This window comes from Micromys minutus (genome assembly GCF_963924665.1).
Source record: "Micromys minutus genome assembly, chromosome: 14".
Lineage (NCBI taxonomy): Eukaryota > Metazoa > Chordata > Mammalia > Rodentia > Muridae > Micromys > Micromys minutus.
This window is the reverse complement of record NC_137983.1, coordinates 7309663-7331511: the sequence shown is the minus strand read 5'-3', so window position 1 is coordinate 7331511 and position 21849 is coordinate 7309663. Positions and strand designations below refer to the sequence as shown.

General features: G+C 44.1%; 1 protein-coding gene across 1 annotated transcript in view; it reads right to left on the bottom strand.

Moving 5' to 3' along the window:
• Positions 1-299: 299 nt before the first annotated feature.
• Positions 300-21849, bottom strand: part of CPE (carboxypeptidase E) — a 98863-nt gene continuing 77313 nt past the window's right edge. Inside the window, exons 4-9 of the mRNA XM_080929025.1 lie at positions 18144-18261; positions 16098-16280; positions 13812-13951; positions 5738-5837; positions 3458-3576; positions 300-928 (exon numbers count right to left, since the gene is read on the bottom strand). Of these exons, the coding sequence (XP_080785151.1) occupies positions 830-928; positions 3458-3576; positions 5738-5837; positions 13812-13951; positions 16098-16280; positions 18144-18261 (759 nt within the window). The 3' untranslated portion in view covers positions 300-829. The remainder of the gene's footprint in view (positions 929-3457; positions 3577-5737; positions 5838-13811; positions 13952-16097; positions 16281-18143; positions 18262-21849) is intronic.

Genomic DNA, 21849 nt, shown 5'->3' with positions numbered 1-21849 from the left:
ATTTGAATACTTTTAACGATCATCTATCTCTTGTAACATCTCTGTTTAAAACTCCATGGAAGCAGAGCCTTTCACTCAACATAAGGCACTCATGCTGCTGAGCATGCGGCTGTCAATAAACTTTTTCCAGTGTTGAGGTTAAATAAACAAGAAGCCATTGTACAGGAAATATGGTTTCACCATGAAACTAAAATATTAGACCAAAAAATTTATAGAGAAAATGCACACCATGGTTGTTTTTTTTTTTTTTTTTTTTTTTTTTTTTTTAACTTTTATTCATTCAGAATGCAGTTCTGGGCCAATCTGCAATCAAGACAAAACCCCAAACTCTGAATTAGCATTAAGAGGCTAATACAATTCCATTCTTCAAAGCACACGCAAGGACTAGGTTTTCATTCTGTTCAGAGCCCCTTCGAAAAGCACGTACGTCTTCTTCCCATCAGAAGAGCAACAACAGGACCATGCTTATACAATGGATCAGCACAGGAGACTAAGGGCGACCTATGTGGAGCTATGTGATTCTCACTGTACAGTGTTCACAGATCAAAGCTACATCGGTTGACTTCTTCATGGCATCTGTCATGTGACATTGTCACCGGTTACGTTAAAGAGCTTTGCTAGATTTTAAGGTGAATGTCAGTGAAAGAGTGAAGCACATCCGGACATGGTATTTCTGTCCGAGTGTATGTAAGTGACTGGGAACTACTACCTAAATGATTAAAAATGAACCAATGGTAAGTGTTAACTGCACATGACCTAAAAGAAAAGAGCCACACTGCATCTTACTACAGTCTATGGATAGATTAAAGCAATGAGTTAGAAGCCTTTCTTAAAAATTCAAAGTCTCTGACATCATTTTCCACCACTCCATCAATTCTTCCTTCTCCTCCTCCTTCCTTTCGGAGAAAGACTCCAGCTCGAAGTCCACCTGAAGAGGAAAAGACAACGGATTGCTGTCAAGTTCTATAACTAAAAAGGTGGTTAGAAGCTTTAAGAGTAGAAAAGACTCAATCGAGCCCCCTGAATTAAAGGAGTTTTTAAAAACCTGTAACTGATGAAATATAGTTTTGTAGGGACAAAATTTGAAAGACAGTTCACTTTGGAATGTGATTAAACCTAATAGCTCCAAAACAGCTCCTGTTCTGCAAAACCCATGCCCGCCCCACCACTGCTCCCATCCGTACCCCATCCCTGCCCCCACCTCTGTCCCCACCCACACCCCTGCTCCCATCCCTACCCCATCCCTGCCCCCACCTCTGTCCCCACCCACACCCCTGCTCCCATCCCTACCCCATCCCTGCCCCCACCTCTGTCCCCACCCACACCCCTGCTCCCATCCCTACCCCATCCCTGCCCCCACCTCTGTCCCCACCCACACCCCTGCTCCCATCCCTACCCCATCCCTGCCCCCACCTCTGTCCCCACCCACACCCCTGCTCCCATCCCTACCCCATCCCCGCCCCTGCTCCCCCAATCTCACCCCAACCCAACTCTGCACAGTCCTTTATCTCATGAGCTCTGCCTCTCAGCCATGAATTTTGTCCTGGTTGGGGGTTTGGACTAATAGACTACAGCTCGGTGTATTAGTGAGTCATCTACAAAGTGCTGTTTTTCAGATGATGAATTTGTTAGAGACCCTCAAAAATACATATGGAAGTTCCTGTCCTGGTAAGCTCAAGGGGCTTGGGAGGGTGGGGGTATCCTTCTAGTCTATACAGAATCTACACATACCTACGTAAAAGGCTGATGCAGCCTCAACCCTGACCCAGTCCTCTGGCTCCCGCATTAGCTGGAACTGAATGTTCCTTTAAATGCTTGCTTCAATGCCTGCTTCTTTGGGTATGAGATTACACGCACTGCATCCTCAGGCTCTGAAATACTGAGGGAGGAAAGTTGAACCTGCCTCAGCCTGTGCCCAGAGCTACCTTCTCTCCAGGTTTCCCTGACCAAATCTGCTTCCTGCCTTTCACAGTGCACAGCCTCGTGTACATATAAACACAATCAAACTTAATAAACCATCTCTGAAATCCAAGATCTTTTGTTTGCAAAACCAAAATGCTTGGAGATGGTGGAACTGCCCAGTGGTGAGTGCTGTTGCTCACTCAGCAAGTCTGGGACATAGCCACAATGTGTGTGCGCCACACACACACACACACACACACACACACACACACACACACACACATCTACTTATACTTTGAAATCCTGGTATATAAAACTACAGTGAAGTTTCCTTAAGCAAGTCTTCTCATCAGAAATTCTTCAGGCTTCTTCATGGTCCCAGTAATATAATATAAAATTGTAATGGAACGTTGTTCCCAGAGAAATGTTAATATTCTCACTACCTGCCTGACAGAATTGAAAATACTTTGTGGTGGGCTGGGGATATGACTGGGTGGATAAAGCATTTGCCATGAGTTCAGATTGCCAGAACCCACATAAACACCAAACAGGTGGGGAGGTCGCTCGTAATCCCAGGAGGGAAAGAGAGCTGGGTGATCTTGGGGACAAAATGTTGAGCCAGAATTGGCAAACTCCAGTTCAGCAAGAGACAGTGCCTCGAGGAATAAAGCAACTGAGAAAGACACTCGGAGTGAAATTCAGGATCTCCATGAATACTCGTCACACACATGCATGTGCACTGCCCCCTACCCCACCCTGCCAGCTCACTGCCCATCATTGTCTTTTTTATTGGTTTGTGTTAATGTGTGTGTGTTTGTGCATTCATATGAGGGGCTCATGCATTTGCAAGTGCATATGTGTGCATGTGTGTAAATCCCTGATGTATGACATTAAAGTAAAGTTTTCTCGAGCAAACCTTTTCATTAGAATTCTACAGGCTAGCATGTGGTCTGGGTGGATGGCTGGAGACTTCCATTGCTCTCCATCTTATCCTCTGGGGCAGGGCAGAGTTGACTGATATGCTCGCCAAGGGTCCCCCAGCTCTGCCCTGTAGATTCCAGGTGGGCTGCCACATCTGAGGGACATTCTCTTAGGTGAGGGGATCAAACCCTGGTTGTCCCTCACACTTGGGGAACAGGTGCTTCCCTGGTACGTGATGGCCCCAGCAGCCGTTGTGAATTTCTAACAGATATTTAGTTAGATGCCTAAGATTATATTCTGAAATTTTTTTCTCGTATATACTGAGTAAGGCACCGTGCTGGGTGCTACTGGGGGAAAGATAACTGGAACAGAATCTCATTTTATATTGAAATCAAAGTTAGAAATTAAAATTTAACATTTTAGGTCTAATTTTGTATTCTTGTGAATCTCTTCAAAAAGCAGAGATCACAATCAAGTCACCTAACTTGATTAGACCTCAGTTTTCTATTTGTTGAGTGGGGATAATCACAGTGCCTACCTTGTAAGGCTGCAGTGAAGAATATAAATTTCTCTGATGTGTTTGACAATAGCAAGTGCTGAGTTACTACTCTCAGCTCTGTGTATGAACACTTACCCCAACCGCAGGGCTGGAAGGAACTGCCACTTTCTTCGTGATTGCCAGGTAGCCGGGAGCTGAGGCTGTGAGTTTATAGTTTCCAGGGGCAAGCAATCGCCAGTAATCCCCATCCTTGGCTGTAGGAAACAGAACGTGAAACCGAGGCACACGCTGGAAAGCACGGTTACACTGTCTGAGGACTTGTCCATCAGTAGCTCGGTTGACTTTGAATGAGATGCTTCACTCTCCGCAAGCCTCCTGTCTCAGAGCCCAGTCACAGGCAGCCATGCTAATATTACATCAGCCCTTTAGTATGGGAGTCTCCCAGTCACATAAGACCCCAACCTTTCAGGATCACCTGGGCAGTGCATTTTGTTCATGCACGGGCTTTACTTAACTTGTCTTCCTTGGTCCAAGGTTCATGGCAAACTACCAGCCTTGGATATTTTTTCGGACTCTGCCCTCTGCTAAACAGCCGATATGGTTGTTAGGAAGCTTGGGCAAATACCCACGGTGACCAGTTTCCAGTCCTAAACACCTTCCTGGCTCATGTAGGTCATGGTCGCTTTCCTCTGTGCCTCTCTGGTCCATCAGTCTCCCATTTCCTGCGTCACGTCTTCCCATACTCCGTGTCAATCAAATAGAAAAACTGGATAAATACAAGCTCGGCCCGTCTAGCTCAGCAGTGAGGCGTTGGGTTCTGCGGACCTAATCCTCCGGGAGAGGAGTGACTCTGAAGCCTCTACCTACTGCTTTGGGCCTTACACTTTGAGTGACGAAGGTCCTAGTGAGCAGTTTGCACACTCCATTTTGCTTGTGCCTCTAACACACACCCCTCACCTGTGATTTACAACAAAATTTCCTTAACGTGTCTGTATTTTTCAGCACTAAAGGCTCTCCCTTGGTCGTGCCTGGATTACCTCTGCTCACAACAATCCAGTGGCTGATAGAGATTTGGCCAAGAGTCTCCATGCTGCCAAATCCAATCATTCACTCAGGAGGGTAATTTTACTGGCCCCTTTTAACCACTCTCTCCCTCTCTGGAAGCCCCGCTGGGCTTCAGTTTATTTCTGTGCTAGTGTTTTTTTATAGTCTTATGGCCTTTGCCTGGGGGGTGGGGGGGACACCGTCCTTACAGCCCTTGGGTAAAAGGTCCAAGCTCCCTTGCAGGTCTTAGAATCCACCAAAATCCACCAATCCCTGGACTTGCCCCAAACTCAGGGCTTTAAATTCCCACCCTGAAAAACTCCTCTTCCCCCAACCCCCAAAACTTTATATAATCGCCCAAGCGGAGGCAGCCACCCTCTAGTGTCCTTCCCAGTAAGCGTCTCCTGTGTGGTTCGCTCTGCAGTGCGATCCTTGTCTCCTGACTGTCAGGACCCCTTTCCCCTGAGAGCTGCAACACTTACACGGGAGAAACCTCCCCCTCAGAGCTGAAATACTTTCCTTTGGGGAAACTCTCCCCTGAGAGCTGCAAACACTTGTGGAAAACGTTCCTGTCAGAGCAGAAACTCTTCCACAAATCTGCTTTATTCCTGTGCAGGAATCATTCTCCAGATTAGAGTTCTCCCGCTTTTTTTTTTTTTTTTTTTTTTTTTTTTTTTCCAGTTATGGGATACAGAGAAAGTTGTGCTTCTGAAGTTAGGGAACAATGTCCCACGGCCAGGGGGCATCAGGCTTGTGTCCTACCCTTCCCAGGGGTAAAGGGGGAAGGATCTTGGCATGGGTTCTAGAATGCTGGCTGGAGCAGCATCCTGAAACTGGGTGGGACAGCGATGAATATGGCCGAATGTGTGTATAAATGAGTCGAAGAAGACAACAAGCCTTTAGAAAACAAATCAATGTTAAGTAATTCTAAAGACGAAGAAGGGTGTTCGTGTTACTGTTTTTATTATCTGTCGGCGGGGATTCCAGTGGGTGGTGGTTAAATAAAATGAGCTCAATAGAAATGTATGAGGATGCCCAGACACACAAATAAATGCTGGGAGTTTAACCTCAGCTGCTCCCAACAGTGAAGCGGGGCAGCAGACAGACAACCGCTCGCTCTGGGTAAAGGGCGCCACCTGCTGGCTCGAATCATCCTAGGCTTCCTGTTTGTCTCACAGAACAATGTGGAATTGGGGGCAGAGTCCATATAAAGGCAGAAGAGGCAATTACTGCTATGCTTAGAATTAGTATGCGAGTTTTAATTATGAGAATTATTGGTTATGTTCATTTTCATAATTAGTGGTTATGTTCATTTTCATAATTCTTGCCTCCAGATCAAGAGAAAGAAAACTAAAATAAAATAATACCCACCCGAGGTGACATCATGGTCTATCCCGTCCACGGAGATGGTTGCATTGGCAATTGGGTTACCTTGAAGGTCACGGACAAACCCTTTAACACCTCGGTGTATCTGTGAAGGTCGAAGACAGCCAAAAAAAATTATAATAGAAATGGATTTAAAATGTGTTTCATCTTCTTGTTTTCTAGCAATACACTGTAGATCCTCGTTATGTAAGAAACGGGGCAGGCACAAACCACCAGTGAATGTTTGTGCGCACTCTTTTCTGGGATTTTCTCAATGAGAAGTCACCTTCTGAGAATGAACGCTGTGTTCTATGCATAACAAGGATTTTGAAGGACATTCCAAGTTACAGAAATGAAAAGCAAAAAAGCCTGTTGTGTTTGTGAAGTTTTAGCATCCTCTCTTCCTCCCTCCTTCCCTCCTCCTCCTCCTTTCAAACAAGGTCATTTATAGAACGGTTTTGTAGCGCTACAAGTTGACCAGTGTGTCACAGCCTATCAATCCTGGCTCTCGCTGATGAAAAGGTCTGAGCTGCGCCTACCTACATCCAGCTCATTAGCAATGTGGTTTGGACTGAAAATAAGGTCATGACGTATCAAGAATCTCCAAGACTGAAAACTGGGTACCAATTAAGAATGCAGTGGAAGGGCCACTTGTGAGGATAGTCTTTGAATTGTCGGCAATTAATTACTGTGAACTGAGCTACAAAACAGCTCTTTTATAATCTTTATAACTTATAAGCTCATATGTATGTACATTCGTACAGACGCATGTGAGCACACACACATGCACACTCGTGCACGCACACACACACACACAAACACACACACTCACACGCACACTCGAGCGAGTTGTGGGACCAGAGGTTTACATCAAGTGTCTTCCTCCCCTACTGAATTCCTCACTAAACCTGGATCTCCCAGTGGGCTGCAGTGGTTCGTCGGTGAGCTCTGGGGACCATCCTGTCTGTACCAGCATCCTAGCCTTTGACACGGACGCTGCAGATCCAAACTCAGGGCATAATGCTTCCCCAACATTTTGCCAACTGCTGTTTCCCCAGACCAATTCAGATCTGTAGGCAGTACACCTTCCAGGGTGTCAAATGCAAATCCTTGACTACATTTGATATCTTAGTCTCCAACGCTGCATAAGCTGGACACAGTGGTTGGCACACACCTGTCGTCCAGGGGCAAAGGGGTGGAGTCAGATGGAGAACTCTGCTAAGAATCAGAGAATTCAAAAAGGCCAGCTTGTCTCAAGAGAGGCTGTCTCAAAAAGGAGACCTTGTCTCAAGTAAAGAAAGTGAACTTCCTTCTGCTCCTGGGATATTTCAGTATTTTCCTACAGAGAGCATAGAATAAATCCCAGGCGTCCCCTTTATTGCTGAAGAGTAAACTTGCCAGTCATGCATACTTTTTCTAAAAAATGACCTGCTTCTATAATCATATTTGCATTTTTTTTCTTTGAGGCTCTAAATAATAGTATGTATTGTTTTGTTTTGTTTTCTTTTTCCTCTAAGGGCAATTTCTAGGGTGTACATGTCAGAGATAAAGAGTGACCATTTTGACAGCAGCTAGTTTAGTGAGAGGAGAAGGAATTCTTTGGTTTTTGTTTAGGGCCTTCTGAACCAGCCACCCAAAGCTAACACACTGAAGGCCCCTCGGTGGGAGGCAAGAAGGGAAAGGAGAAGTCCGCACACCGTTCCTGATCAGATGGACTGCGGACAGAGGTATGGACTCGGGGATCCAGGTACCACACATCACAGATATGAAGTTTTCTTACTGGGCTGAGGGGTTTTTGTTAAGGGCTGATAAACAAAATTCAAAATGCCCCTAGCGTGTTCTCGGAGGGCCACTTTGTTCATCTTAAGATACTGTAATCATATCATCACTCATTTTTGTGAAGCTTGAAACAAAAACAACTGAAACTTTTAAATTGCTTTATTGTTTTAAAAATCATGAATATTTTCATGGATTCGGCAATCAGCACAGAAATGTGATTAGTCTGTAAATGTGGTGAGTTAAAGTTCCTGATTTTGCCACTTATACCACTTGGGACCAAGAATGTGCAGTGAAATAAATATTTAAATAATAAATGCCTTTCTCCTTTTAGATTTAGTGTGTGCATGTGTGTGTGTATGTGTGTATGAGTGTTTGTGTGTGAGTGTGTGTGTGTCAGTGTGTGTGAGTATGTGTGTGAGAGTGAGTGTGTGTGTGTGTGTGTGTGTATGTATGTATGTGTGTGTGTGTGTAAAGTTTTGCAGTTATGAGCTGCCATATGGATAAAGGAAACTTGGGTCCTCTGTAAGAGCAGCAAGTACTCGTAACTGCTGAGACACCTCTCCAACCCTAAAAGCTGAGGATGACATTTAATTGAACTCTTTTTGTGTGACTTGAAACTCTCTATGTAGACCATGTCAGCACTGACCCAAAATATCCTCCTGCCTCTAAACATTTTCTTCTTATATATCAATTATGAGTAACTTTCTAGTATGTTGATGTTTTTACTTTTCTTTAAAATGTATTATTGTTTTTCTGGTCTAGAAACTTTTCTGTTTGAAAACTCCTGCTGTGGAAACAAATAACCAGAAGACCTGTCAAGAGCAGTCATAACTGTGAATACAGGGGTTCATGCTAGAAACCTCTGTCACTTTCTTTGTCTCTTCCAGAAGCTCAAATTTCACTGTAGCTTAGAGAGCTGCTTTCCTGCTGTTGACTCCTCCCATGGAAATCCCAGCATGCTCTGTTTGGACCAGACACCGTTAAACACCTCTGTCACCTAGGGTGTCGGGTCACCCAAGAAGTGGTCTCGGGAATTCCTTGAGGAGTTTTGAGAACTAGACTTTTCCAAAGCTACTGAATGCGGGAGCATTTCTCAACAACCACTGAGTCTAACTAGCTTTACAATTCTAGTCCCTGCTAACGTTCCAGCTAAAACTCTGCAGGAGATGTCCTCTCTACCAGTGACAGAATTAAACCTAAGCAGCTATTTGGCAGGAGGTGGAATCTAGGCCTTAGATTTCAGGCCCAGATGTTCAATCCTTAATCAACACAAGTGTCAAGCAAGCGATTGCAGCAGGGAACTGCTGGCAACATCTGTGAGCTCTCCTCAGCTCTTGATTCCTAAGCTGGAGTGTTCGAGGCTCAGCCTGAGTGTTTTTATCATAAAGGCCTCTTCCTGTTTTTACCCGGCTTGCACCACAGCACGGATGCCAGATAGATGGCCTGAAATCAGGACTCCATCCTTTCTGTTCTCAACCCCTTTCTATCATCAAATGACTCAGCATCAGCAAAAGGGCAAATATTCTCTTTCCCAATGTAATAATTTATGTATTATCATTTAGCTTTTTTTTTTCAAACGTCCATCAGCTGAGCCTGTTTATTAACTGTTGGTCAGGGTGATGATCTTATTGATATTCACCACAGAAAATCTTATACACATCTTCAAGAGGCTGTTTTTCTCAACTCCTGTGACTGAGTTCAGGACCCTTCTGTGCCTAACCATTGTAGTTATCCTTGTAGCTAACCTTTATTTCAGCAGTTACAGCCTCCCCAGGTTAGGGACTCATGTTTATAACCATACCACTACAGACTCTTCTGAAAGAAGCTCTCTAAAACCAACACCTCCCAGAGTACCTGGCAGACAAAATTAGCTTTATATATTTCTGTTAGAAAAAAAAATAGACATATAAGATCCACTTAGATACAACTCTCCTGAAGATGCTCTATAGGTATTCCTACTAGAGCTATTTTGGGGTCAATATGGATCAATACTCTTTATTTACCCAAAAATGTTAATGTTTGTATCCAGCATAAATCTATCTTGATCCTTAAAATGTCTTATAGAATAGGTGTTTGTCTTAGTTAGGGTTTACCATTGTGAGCAGATACCACAACCACAGCAAAAGGACAACATTCAGTTGGGGCTGGCTCACAGGTTCAGAGGTTCAGTCCATTATCATGATGGTGAATATGGCAGTGTTCAGGCAGGCAAGGGGTCAGAGGAGCTGAGAGTTCTCCCTCTTTCTCCAAAGGCAGCTAGGAGAGGACTGGCTCCCACAGGGTTTAAATCCCACAAGCACAGTGGCACACTTCTTCCAAAAAGGTCACACTTTCAAATAGTGCCACAATCTGGGTAAGGCATTCAACCACCGTAGGGTATGTTACTCAAATCCATCATTAATAAATGTATTAGTCTATGAATCCCTTTTGACAAGGTATTATATACTACATGACAAGTGTCAAATAATCCCAAAGGATTTTCTTTTTAAAAAATACTAATTTTAGAGGAGTGGTTCTCAACCTTCCTAGACATGTGGCCCTTTAAGACAGTTCCTTATGCTGTGGTGACCTCCAGCTATAAAGTTACTTTCAGGATTCAGGATCGGGTGTGGGGAAGGACAGGAGAGATGCATAGATGGCCATGAAAATTAATGAAAATCTGCAACTGACAGGGGTAAGGTCAGATCCACTTAGACACAACTCTCCTGAAGATGCTCTACAGGTATTCCTACTAGGGCTATTTTAGCGTCAATATGGCTCAATATTCTTTATTTATCCAAAAATGTTAATGTCTCCAGGACAAAAAAGAAACCTGATGCCCAAGAATCAATGAGAGTGACCTTAGCTGTGACTGACTACACTGGGGATGTGGAACCTGATGAAGCCACCTCCTGTAGCCAGACAGGAACCCTGTGGAGAGATAGAGACACAAACCCACCCACAAAACCTTTGACCCAAAATGTATCCTGTCTAAAAGAAATGAAGGCATGTGGGATGGAGCAGAGACTGAAGGAATGGCCAACCAATAACTGACCCAACTTCAGACCCATCCCATGGGCAAGCACCAATCCCTGACAATATTGGGGTCACTATTATCTTATGTTTGCAGCCAGGAACATGCTGTCCTCTGAGAGGATGCACAGAGAAGCTGCTTCAGACAAATACAGACACCCACAGTGGCTGGCGCCTGGAGACTCTCATGGAAGGACAGGAAAAGGACTGTGACACCAAAAGGACTAGGAACTCTACAGAAAACCCAACGGAGTCAACTAACCTGGACCCTTGGGGCTCTCAGAGTCTGATCTGCCAACCAAACAACATACATGGGCTGGACCTAGGCCTCCCTGCACATAAGTAGCAGATGTGCAGCTTTGTTTTTATGTGAGTCCTGAACAACTGGGGCTATTCCCAAAAGATGCTACCGGTCGGTGGGATGTGTTCTTGTCACTGGGCTGCCTTGTCTGGCCTCAGTGGGAGAGGAAGCGCCTCCGACCCTCACAAAGACTTGAATTGACAGGATGGAGAAATACGCAGGGGGGCCCCACTCACTCAGAGGAGAGGGAAGGGGCTGTGGGGGAAGTATACTGAAGAGTGACAAGGAGGGGGACAGTGAGCAGGATGCAAAGTGAATGAGCAAAAGAATAAATTAAAATTCAAATTTTAATTGCTATTTCATAACTGTAATTTGTTACTGATATTAATCATAATGTAAATTTCTGATATGCAACCCCTGTGAAAAGCTCATTCAACACTCCCAAAGGGGTCATGACATACATGTTTAAAACCTCTGTTTTAGAGCATGATGGTGCATAACTCTAATCCTATCACTTGGGAGGCAGAGGCAGACAGATCTCTGCGTTTCAGAATAGCCTGGTCTGCTTAGTGAATTTCAGGCTATCCAGCCTACAGGGTAAAAGCTTGTTTCAAGAAAACAAACAAAAATAAGTATTGGTTTGATTGTACATTCTCACTTGTATTTGTGTTCATAAACCATTGTGATTGTCAGCTTCAGTTGTCGACTGGATACAATGTATGAGCCAGAAAGAGTCTTAATGAGGAATTTCCCAGATCAGGTTGGCCTACTGGATTTTTCAGGATTATATTAATTAATTCATCATATTGATGTAAGAAGTCCCAGTCTAAATGTGGGAAACACTATGCAATAGGTTTAGGTCCCGGTCTCAGTAAGAATGGAGAAACTGAGCTCCATAGAGACGCATGCATCCATTCTCCTGACCTACATACAAACACATGCATCCATTCCCTGACCTACATACAAACACATGCATCCTACCTACATACAGATGCATGCATCCATTCTGCTGACCTACATACAGATGTATGCATCCATTCCCTGACCTACATACAAACACATGCATCCATTCTCCTGACCTACATACAGATGCATGCATCCATTCTCCTGACCTACATACAGATGCATCCATTCTCCCGACCTACATACAGATGCATCCATTCTCCTGACCTACATACAAACACATGCATCCTACCTACATACAGATGTATGCATCCATTCTCCTGACCTACATACAAACACATGCATCCATTCTCCTGACCTACATACAAACACATGCATCCATTCTCCTGACCTACATACAGATGTATGCATCCATTCTCCTGACCTACATACAAACACATGCATCCATTCTCCTGACCTACATACAGATGTATGCAACCATTCCCTGACCTACATACAGACACATGCATCCATTCTCCTGAACTATATACAGACCAGACACATGCATACATTCTCCTGATCTACATACAGATGCATGCACCCATTCTCCTGACCTACATACAGATGCATGCATCCATTCCCTGACCTACATACAGACGCATCCATTCTCCTGACCTACATACAGACCAGACACATGCACCCATTCTCCTGACCTATATACAGACCAGACACATGCACCCATTCTCCTGACCTACATACAGATGCATCCATTCTCCTGACCTACATACAGATGCATCCATTCTCCTGACCTACATACAGATGCACCCATTCTCCTGACCTACATACAGATGCATCCATTCTCCTGACCTACATACAGATGCATCCATTCTCCTGACCTACATACAGATGCATGCATCCATTCCCTGACCAACATACAGACGCATCCATTCTCCTGACCTACATACAAACACATGCACCCATTCTTTCTCTGCTCTTTACTGTGGATGTGAGTAGCTACTTCAAGTTTCTGCCCCACGTACTTTCTCACACTAGTTTGCCATGATCTGGAAATCAGAGCCAAAATAAACTCTCTCCTATGTTGCTTGTATCCGGGTGTTTCGTCATAACAACAGAAATGACACTGGGATGGTAGCTAAATAATTTTTAAGAACAAATTTGTTTATGGTAAGCAGTTTGATTAGTCCAGGCTATCTTTGGGGTATGAAACAAATATTCTAGTGGGCTTCGGGTGAAAATGGCCACATACAGAATAGAATTTGAAAACAGATGAGTCACTGCAGGCAAGAAGGGATGTCCTTTCGTCTGTCCACTATTTATCCCTGGCACCAACATCTATATATAGTGTAAAAGGCCAAGTCTGAGCAGGTAGGTCAAATTTAACTTTGACAGAGTGTGAGATGCCCTGAAATCCTACGCCAACATACTGATTGCAGTGGCCACGGAGGCGACTCTGGCAAAGATCTGGTCTTGAGAAACAGTTACAACAGGGAAATTTTACAAGACTTCCTGAATTGAAGTCTTCGGTGCATAGCCTAGCAAAACCAATCGACTTCTTTGTCTCCCAAATTTGTAGATGAGGATGGTAATGATGGTCCCGGGTGATTTTTAGAATTGGTGTAAGGATAGAACGCATAAACGTATGTGTAACATATTCAGGACAATCCCTGAGAAATACTAGGGGTCCACATGAATCTAGTGAGAGGTAAAAGAAGCACTTGGAGCACAAAATCCAAGAGACTCACTCAGGTGCTAGTGTCAGTCCTGCATGACTGGTTCACCTTGCTCATGTCCTGGGCCTGTCTGGGCCGCTTCAAAGACCTGGGATGATCAGCTAAGAGAGTGTCTTAAGATTGACCTTGCTTAGCACAGCATGAAGAAAGGAAACTAAGATGTCTCATTTGACAGTTCTTAGTGAGCAGTCACATACCATAAGACCTGTAGCAAGTAAAAGTTAATTCTTCTGTTTCCCATATTGGCACCTTTATTCAGATGATCCCCCTCCCAAAACGGAAACCCCTTTATGAGTCTATTAAACTACAGGGTTAAAGACTGTTGCATTAGTTTATGCTGGACACCTTGTTTTACCTGCTCCAGGTAGCTGATGAGGGAGTTTTTGTTATCTTCCCAGTAGCTTTTGAGAGTCTCTTCAGGTGGGAACTTCTCACAGCTAAGCTCCACAGTGATCTCGAAGCAGTTGCTGCTCAGGTAATTGAAGTCCTGCATTCCTGCCCAAGCACCAGAGAGTCAGGATGTACACACAGCGGTTACAAGTCTACACATGCCCTTCTGATGATCTAAGTCCTTCCATAGAAGACTGGCCAGTCTGTGCACTGGAGGAATCTACACAGAGATGACCTCCCATGGGGAACAGAAAACATTCTCAAGAGACTCGTTTTAAAAGCACAAAATCCTATGTCTTAAATAGCCATTTAGCTCAATGCATCCGCTTTGTAGGATGGGAAGAAAAACATCCCGTAGTGCTTAATAGACTTCAAGAAGACAAGTTGAAAGACTGTATGCCTTGACCTAGTAAAGAAAAATTTATCCCTCTATCCATCTAAGCTGCCTTCCTATGAGGCAGGAACTGGGGGTTTCTGCTGAGATGACATGGTGTTCTTTCCTAAACCCAACTCAAAGTGTGTTCCTGGGACATTTGGTCTCTTAGTATATGATACGTAAGCCTCTTAATTATATCAACATTAAAGCAATAAACATGACACATCTCCTTCATATTAGATGCAATTTTAATTATACTGTGAGCTAGACCACAGAGTAGATTTGATACTCAGTCATGTTAATTAGGTTATCATCACGGGGAAGGCTGTTGCCCAGCAGACTGCTTTCCTGGAGCCAGACTACCCACATCTAAATTGCTGTTGTCTGGGAAGAGTTCACAATTGCCTCCCATACCCCACAACTCCTATAGAATAGCTAAGAGCTATGTGGCTTGGAAGGTTATATCTCCAGTACTTCTTGGCAGCCCAGAGTCAATGAAACTACCCAAGACAACCCTCTTTGTCAGAAGACTTCCCTGTCACTTATAATCTGGGTATAATTATAATATACCTTCACCTAATAAATCTGGCCAAGACTGATGTACCTCTCTGCCCCTGACTCTGGATGTGCACTGGAAGCTCCTGCCTTAACTTCCCACAATAATAGACCCAAATAAACTCTCCTTCCCCTCTGCTGCTTTTGGTCAGGGTATCGGCCACAGCAATAGAAATAAAATTATGACCGGGAGCTAAAGATCTTCTGAGTTTTTCTTTGTTTACAGTGGGACATGATTGACTAAGGTGTTGCTATGGACTACGGTGTTGCTATGGTTACCATGAGCATTATCAATGCTTTGCTAATCCCTATCACTTTAGATTATGCAGATGGTACACTGCCTGCTTGAAGAAGTTGTCCCAAAGAAATCATTGAAATCTTCTCTTTGTCTAATCCTAGATGAATCCCTGGTACCTGCTGGTTCTCATTTCTCCCGTCTCACATAACTCAGGACTTCCTGCCTTGGGAATGGTGCCACCCACAGCAGGCTGGATTTCCCACACCTATTAACAGTCAAGATAATCCCCACAGACATGTGGCCAGACCAGTGTGATCTGGAATGTCTCTCAATTGAAGCTCTCTTCTTGGGTGATTCTAAGTTATAGCAACTCGCTATATAATGAATAAAACCAGTGTCTTGGGGCAAAGTACAAAATTACTTTCTAATATAAGGTGAACATACATTATTCTCCAACAGATGAATTTAAGGTACTCTAAATCTTAAATCTCACATAGACCATACTTTTCAATGTACAGTGGGGAAGTATTCAGATCTTCCCTGTCCAAATACAAAGTCTGAGTAAAAACAGAAGGCACTTGTACCATAGAAAGCATGAATAACCTTTTCTTAAGGCATAATGAATCAAAATGTAAAGCCCTTGCTCTCTCTGTTACCAGGTGAGGCATAGAGAATATTCCTTAAGTTCTTGATGGTTTTACATTTCGCTCTTCATCTCTGGTTGAGATTACACATCTCTTAGTAGCTGGGGCAATTTGGCATATGAGTTCTGCAAAGCGGTACAGGGGCGCCACAGGAGCCGCCTCATCCTGGGGGGAAGGTGTCCCCGACAGTTCCATGAACTGGGAAGTAAGCATTCAAATATATGAATTTATAGAGGCCGTTCCCATTCAAATCACCCCCATGAGGTCTGCTAAATGCCGCTGCACGGCCTCTGAAATGCTTGTTTGCTTACGCGAAAGGCATGGCTCGCCCAATATAAGGATGCCCTCTTACTGAGGATGGCAGAGGAAGAGTGGAAATCCTAGAGATGGCAGTCATTTTCCGAGTCTGCAGAATCAGAGAGCCAAGGGGACACTCACCACCGGGGACACTGTACCATGCACCACCGTTGGTCGTTCCATCTACGAAGCTGCTGTCGTCATCATTCTTGCGACAGGGAGGTCGATTGGGGTCAGACATGACCGGGTTGAAAGAAGAGTATGCGCGAGCCAAGCTTTGGAAAATGGCATCATCGGGGCAGGAGCTGTATTCGTGAGCAGTACCTAGAAAATGAATTCACAAGATTGGGGGAAACGGACAGGCCGCCACCCACAAGCATCACTTTGCTTGCTGAGGAGTCATTCGCGGTTGAGCCCCTGCTGAGGTAGCTTTTAGAAAGGTGTGAGATTTTAGGGAAGATGGAAGTTAAAGTATCAAACAAAAATGCTTAGTTTTTAGGTTGCATGACTCTCATCCCTAACACTAAAATGTCAAAATTAGACAGAATGGCCTAGGACCGGACCAGCCTGGAAGCCCCTGCCTCAGAGGCTAAGCAGGCTCGGGCTGGTTCGGACCTGAATGGGAGGTTAGATGGAGCGCCCACCCCACTCACAAACCGAAAGCCTCACAGGGATAGATGGCTTGGTGAGGCCACAGCCGGCTGGATCTGATAAGATAGAAGTATGTCCATTATTTAAATTGTTTGGTTTAATAAGGTGTGTTCATCGGTAGGGCACAGGGGTGGGTGCCTAAGACACCAGACTTGGGAGATTGGAGGAAAGGATCTAGTCCAAGGTCATTCTTGGCTGTCTGGGCTATGTGAAATCTTGTCTCAAATAAATAAATAAATAAATAAATAGATAGATAGATATAGATAGATAGTTAGATAGATAGATAGATAAATGCAATCTGAGAAATCCACCAGTAGCAATTTTATAAGCACTATAAAGTATTGGCACACAGACTGTCCGACATTAAATCTCAGCTGTTGCTAAGCTTTCCTTGCGTGTGTTACAGCAGGGAAGGGTGTTTCTTTTGATACCCTGTATTGTTACTGACGTTTTATAATCACGCCTGGTTGACCAGCTGACAGCGAACCACAGAATCTCAAAGTGTATCTAACCCGACTTTCTCCAAATCTGGGTTTTCAGTATCTAAAATTATTTACACCAATCCCGCCCTTCAGGGTTCTCTGAGAGGGGATTCTAAGCAGGAATTTCTCTTTTTAGCTTGCTTTGTCTGAAGCTTAACTGAAACTCGGCTTCCGCTGTGTGACACCAGCAGGGGGCACCCGCGGGCAGATCGGGATTCCCGCTCGCAGGGTGAAACCTCTCAGGCTGCCTCCGTTTAGAAAACACTGCACACTGAAGCTCTCCAATGTCTGTCTGCGACCAGGACTGGCCTGAATGTATAGTGTACAGTTCCTTATGTGGCCGGGGGGGGGGGGGGGAGACACCGCAGTCATGAAATTATTTTGTTGCTATTTCGTAACTGTAATTTTGCTAGTGCTCTGAATCACAGCGTACTGGTGCTATATTCCTTTAATCCCAGCGCTCTGGTGGCAGAGGCACATAGTTCTCTGAGTTCGAGGCCAGCCTGATCTACACAGTGAGTTCCAGGACAGCCAAGGCTCCACAGAAAAACCCTGTCTCTAAAACCAGCGGGAGGGGGCCGGGGACCTGTGTGAGTCATACTGTGACCTACTGATGTGCGACCTCCCAAGGGGTCCCGACCCACAGGTTGAGAGCCACTGTCCTAGGTCTTTCATTTTCTCTTACCTTCCCCAGAAGTTAATCGAGCTCCCATTTTCCTCTAAAAACAAAGTACTACAAGCCATTCTGCCGATTGATCGATCGCCTGTCTGTGCCAATACCTCATGAAATAGCTGGGGATGCTTGCAAATGCGAGCATTTGTACGCCCTGGCTCCCTAAGACAACACTGCAAGCGGGGATCGAGGCACACAGCTGGAATCCCAGCACTTGGGAGGCTGAAGCACGGGAATTGTGAACTCAAGGCCACTTCAGTCTGCAGAGTAAGACGTTGTTTTAGAAAACAAACCAACACAAACAACAGCAGCTGATCCAGAAACCACGCTGTCATTCTTGACCTAAAAGTCAGGCCACTTAAGGGGCAGGGGACTACCTACCGCTCCGTGTCTCGTCGTACGGGTAATTAGCCACCAGGTCTCCTCCGTGCAGATTGGCAGAAAGCACGAACGGAATGTCCATGATCCAATGAATGACAGCCTTGGTCTCGGGGGCAAGCTGTTCCAAAGAGTAAAGATCCCAAGAGTCAGAACTGCCGTCGGTGACAACACAGGAAAGAGACACAGTACTGCTCACGGTTCAGACAGGTTGGGTTTGGAGGGGAAAGCATTTTCTTAGGAACGATACTCAACATATCAGGATCTGTTATGTAAACAGATCATTTAAACCCTTAAATTTCCTTAAATGTTTTTCCTCCGTGTAGGTTCAAAACACACGGCAGATTATATTTTCCATTATTTCTTACTATTTTTCCATTTCCCTTCAACTACCTGAGACATTGCTGTTATGAAGAAAATAGATCAGGTCTCACTCAGAAAATGGGTTTACTTTGGAGCGGCCATTTTAAGTTTTAAACAGAAGCACAGGCTTTAGGAATTCATGCTGTCTTTTCAATGGCTCGTCGTCTTTCTCGGAGGTAAATAACGAGAAAAAAAATCATAACAAAGGGGAAAACAACTTAGATTCTTCTGTGTGATGAGCCTTTCATAGCAAGTAGGAAGGACCTCAAATCTCTTCACGTCTGAGGAAAAGGAAAGGTTCCCTGAAATGAGAGCTACCCTGCCTTGTCAGGTCAGAATACGTAAGAGCATCTGTGCTGTTTGTGACCAGGTCCTACACACGGTGTTTCTACTCAGCACTGCTGCGCCCTCCCTGGATTGACAGGTATTCGCTGCTGTTTCCTAGAGCAGAGTCCAAAGGCCAACTGCAGTTGAGTGGCATCCAAGTTTATAAAGGCTACAAGGTTTATGGTGCACACTGACTTTAGATTATCAGCTGTTCAGTGCTAAACATGTTCTGATTTCCCATAGGATGTGAGCGATCCCCCACGTGTGAGAAAGTGCGGTTTAGAAGAGGGTACAGTTCACTGTCTCCAAAGGCAGGTTTACAGGACAAAGAAGTTCTGGTGTTCCACAATGCAGCAGGGTAACTCTTCGTTCACAAAGACTAGAAGACTAGAGAGATGGCTCAGACACCAAAGGAACTCATTGCTCTTCTGGAAAGCCTAACTTTACTTTCCAGCATCCATATCAGGCAGCTCACACCCACCTATATCTCCAGCTTCAGAAAATCTAACAAAACTCTTCTGGATTCTGCAGACACTACATGCATGTCTCTCTTTCTGTGTCTGTCTGTCTGTCTGTCTGTCTCTCTCTCTCTCTCTCTCTCTCTCTCTCTCTCTCTCTCTCTCTCTCACACACACACACACACACACACACACACACAACACACACTAATTAATTAATTAATTTAAAACAATAAAGGAATTGGAAAAAAAGAAGTTTAAGGTTTCTCAGTACAAAGAAATAATGAATGTCTAGGGAGCTGGAAATGCTGATCACCCTAATTGATGGTCACGCCCTCCCATATGTATGGATAGACCACATCGAATCCCACAAATGCAAAGTTACCTGTCAATCAAAAACAAAAAGAGCTGTGCACTATTTTCATTATTTCTCTGGTTGGTTTTATACTAATCAGTGCTGGATACAGAATACAGAGTAAGGATAACAAGCTCAAAGAAGTGTAAATGACTTCATAATTTTGTCCCATAAACACATCTACCTGTAGATTTATGTTAAGTCTATACGTGATTGGACCGTGAAGGTAGGCAGAGAAAAGGTAGGAAAACGGAAGAGGAACAGGAAAAGTGAAAAATAATCAAGATGGAGCCGGGGAAAGCAGACTTAGATCACGGTGTCTGTATTCGGACACTAGGTAGATATAAATATTTAAAGAGATTCTATAGGTCTTTATCTCCTATGGAAAGGCAGTTTTTATTGTTGTCTATCAGATGAAATCTTATTGTGTAGAGGGTTTGTGAACTGAGAACCTATTATATAAACCCGTTTGAAGAGTTACCGGGCTTTGAAGTGATGTCTGTGATGGGCAGTGGAGGAAAGAAGACACGGGGCAGTAATTCCACCCGGAATGGAGGCAGCAGGGCAGGCGGAGTGAACCGCCTGGGAAGGGAATCGTGTGGAGGGGGCGTCATGTGAACCTAGTGACAGAGCACACGGCTCCACACTAAAAATGGCGCCCACGGAGTGAGACCACGGGGGCCGATAAAGAGATAAGCCATCAGTTTTTTAATATTTACTGCAACATCTGCTTACTTATATCTGATTTATCCTCTGTTTCTAACAGTATATTTATTTGAAACTTAAAGTTTAATAAAACCTGTTTTGGAACAAGCTCAAGTATAGTCCTGAGTACACAAACTTTCATGCAGCTCTTAGCTTTTGTCTGTTAGTTCGCTTTCATACATACATATTGATAATGTGCATGTTACTGTTTTCAAAACCAACCAAGTGAATTCTATGAGTGGACACAATAGAGGGGTTTTGTTTTGTTTTGTTTTGTGAACAGTCTTTCATCATTGCTGGGAGTCCCTGGTTGCTATAGCTACCTATCTAACTGACCCATTCTGTGAAGAACCCCCAAAAGCAAGACCCTGGAAAACTACACAACCATTTATGATTTTCAAACTTTAAAACTCCTGGCAAGGTGGCTCAGGGGGTTAGGGGGCTTGTTGCTAAGCCTGATAATCAGAGTCTATCCAAAGGACCCACAAGGCAGGAGAAAATTGGCTCCCAAGTTTGCCCTCTGACCTCCATGTACACTTATAACCCCCCCAACACACACACACACACACACACACACACACAAATAAGTAAATAAATAAGATTTTTTAAAACTTCTAAACTTTTCCATTTTCAAGACTCTAAATCTAGCTCAGTGACATATTCTATAATTAGATGGTTTTGGCATTTAAAGTATGTTAGAGCTATATTTATTCAGATTCCTTCACAGCTCCAGCCAGCAAAGAAAAGCATAACACTAATAAATTATCGGATGTATTTTAAGCCCCGCTGTGCTCGAGCTGTCCAGGCCAAGACTCACGTACCGAACTCAAGCAACCATGGAGGCAGCCAGGCTAAGAAGCTCGGGGCCAGATGAGAAATGACTTAGGAACAAAACTGGGAAAGTGAGAGAACATTTCTATTCCTAATGTCTGGAAAATGGGGAGAGTATTGGTCCCTAAAGGTGTCTCTCTGCAGAGCTTCCTAGGAGAAAAGAATTTTTTTTTCTCTGCCATCTGTCATGAACATATCCCACAGACCCTGAATCTGTATCCAGGGAACACTGCATCCTAAACCATGATTCTTGACACACAAAACAAAATAAACCCTGAAAAGCAAAGCCCTTTTTAGGGGTAAAGATTCTAGGTTGAGAAATAGGAACCTGAAAATGAAGACTGCCTGAGACCATTAATGAAACGCTTGTTCTGAGTCTAAATGCTGTGCCGTTCTTAACATCAAAAGTGAAGGAGGAGAGAACAAGACACAAATTATTAGTTACTTTTTAATTAGTTACTTTTCTGTTGCTGTGTTGCTGTGATTTATCAACAGAACCGAGGCAACTTATAGAAGAAATAATTTACATAGGTCTTACAGTTTCAGAGGGCTAGAGTTCATGATCAGCATGGCAGGGGTGTGACACCCCCTCAACATTCCCTAATCCAAAACAGTTTCACCAACTGAGGACTAAGTATTCAAATACATGGGTCAGTGAGGGACATCATTA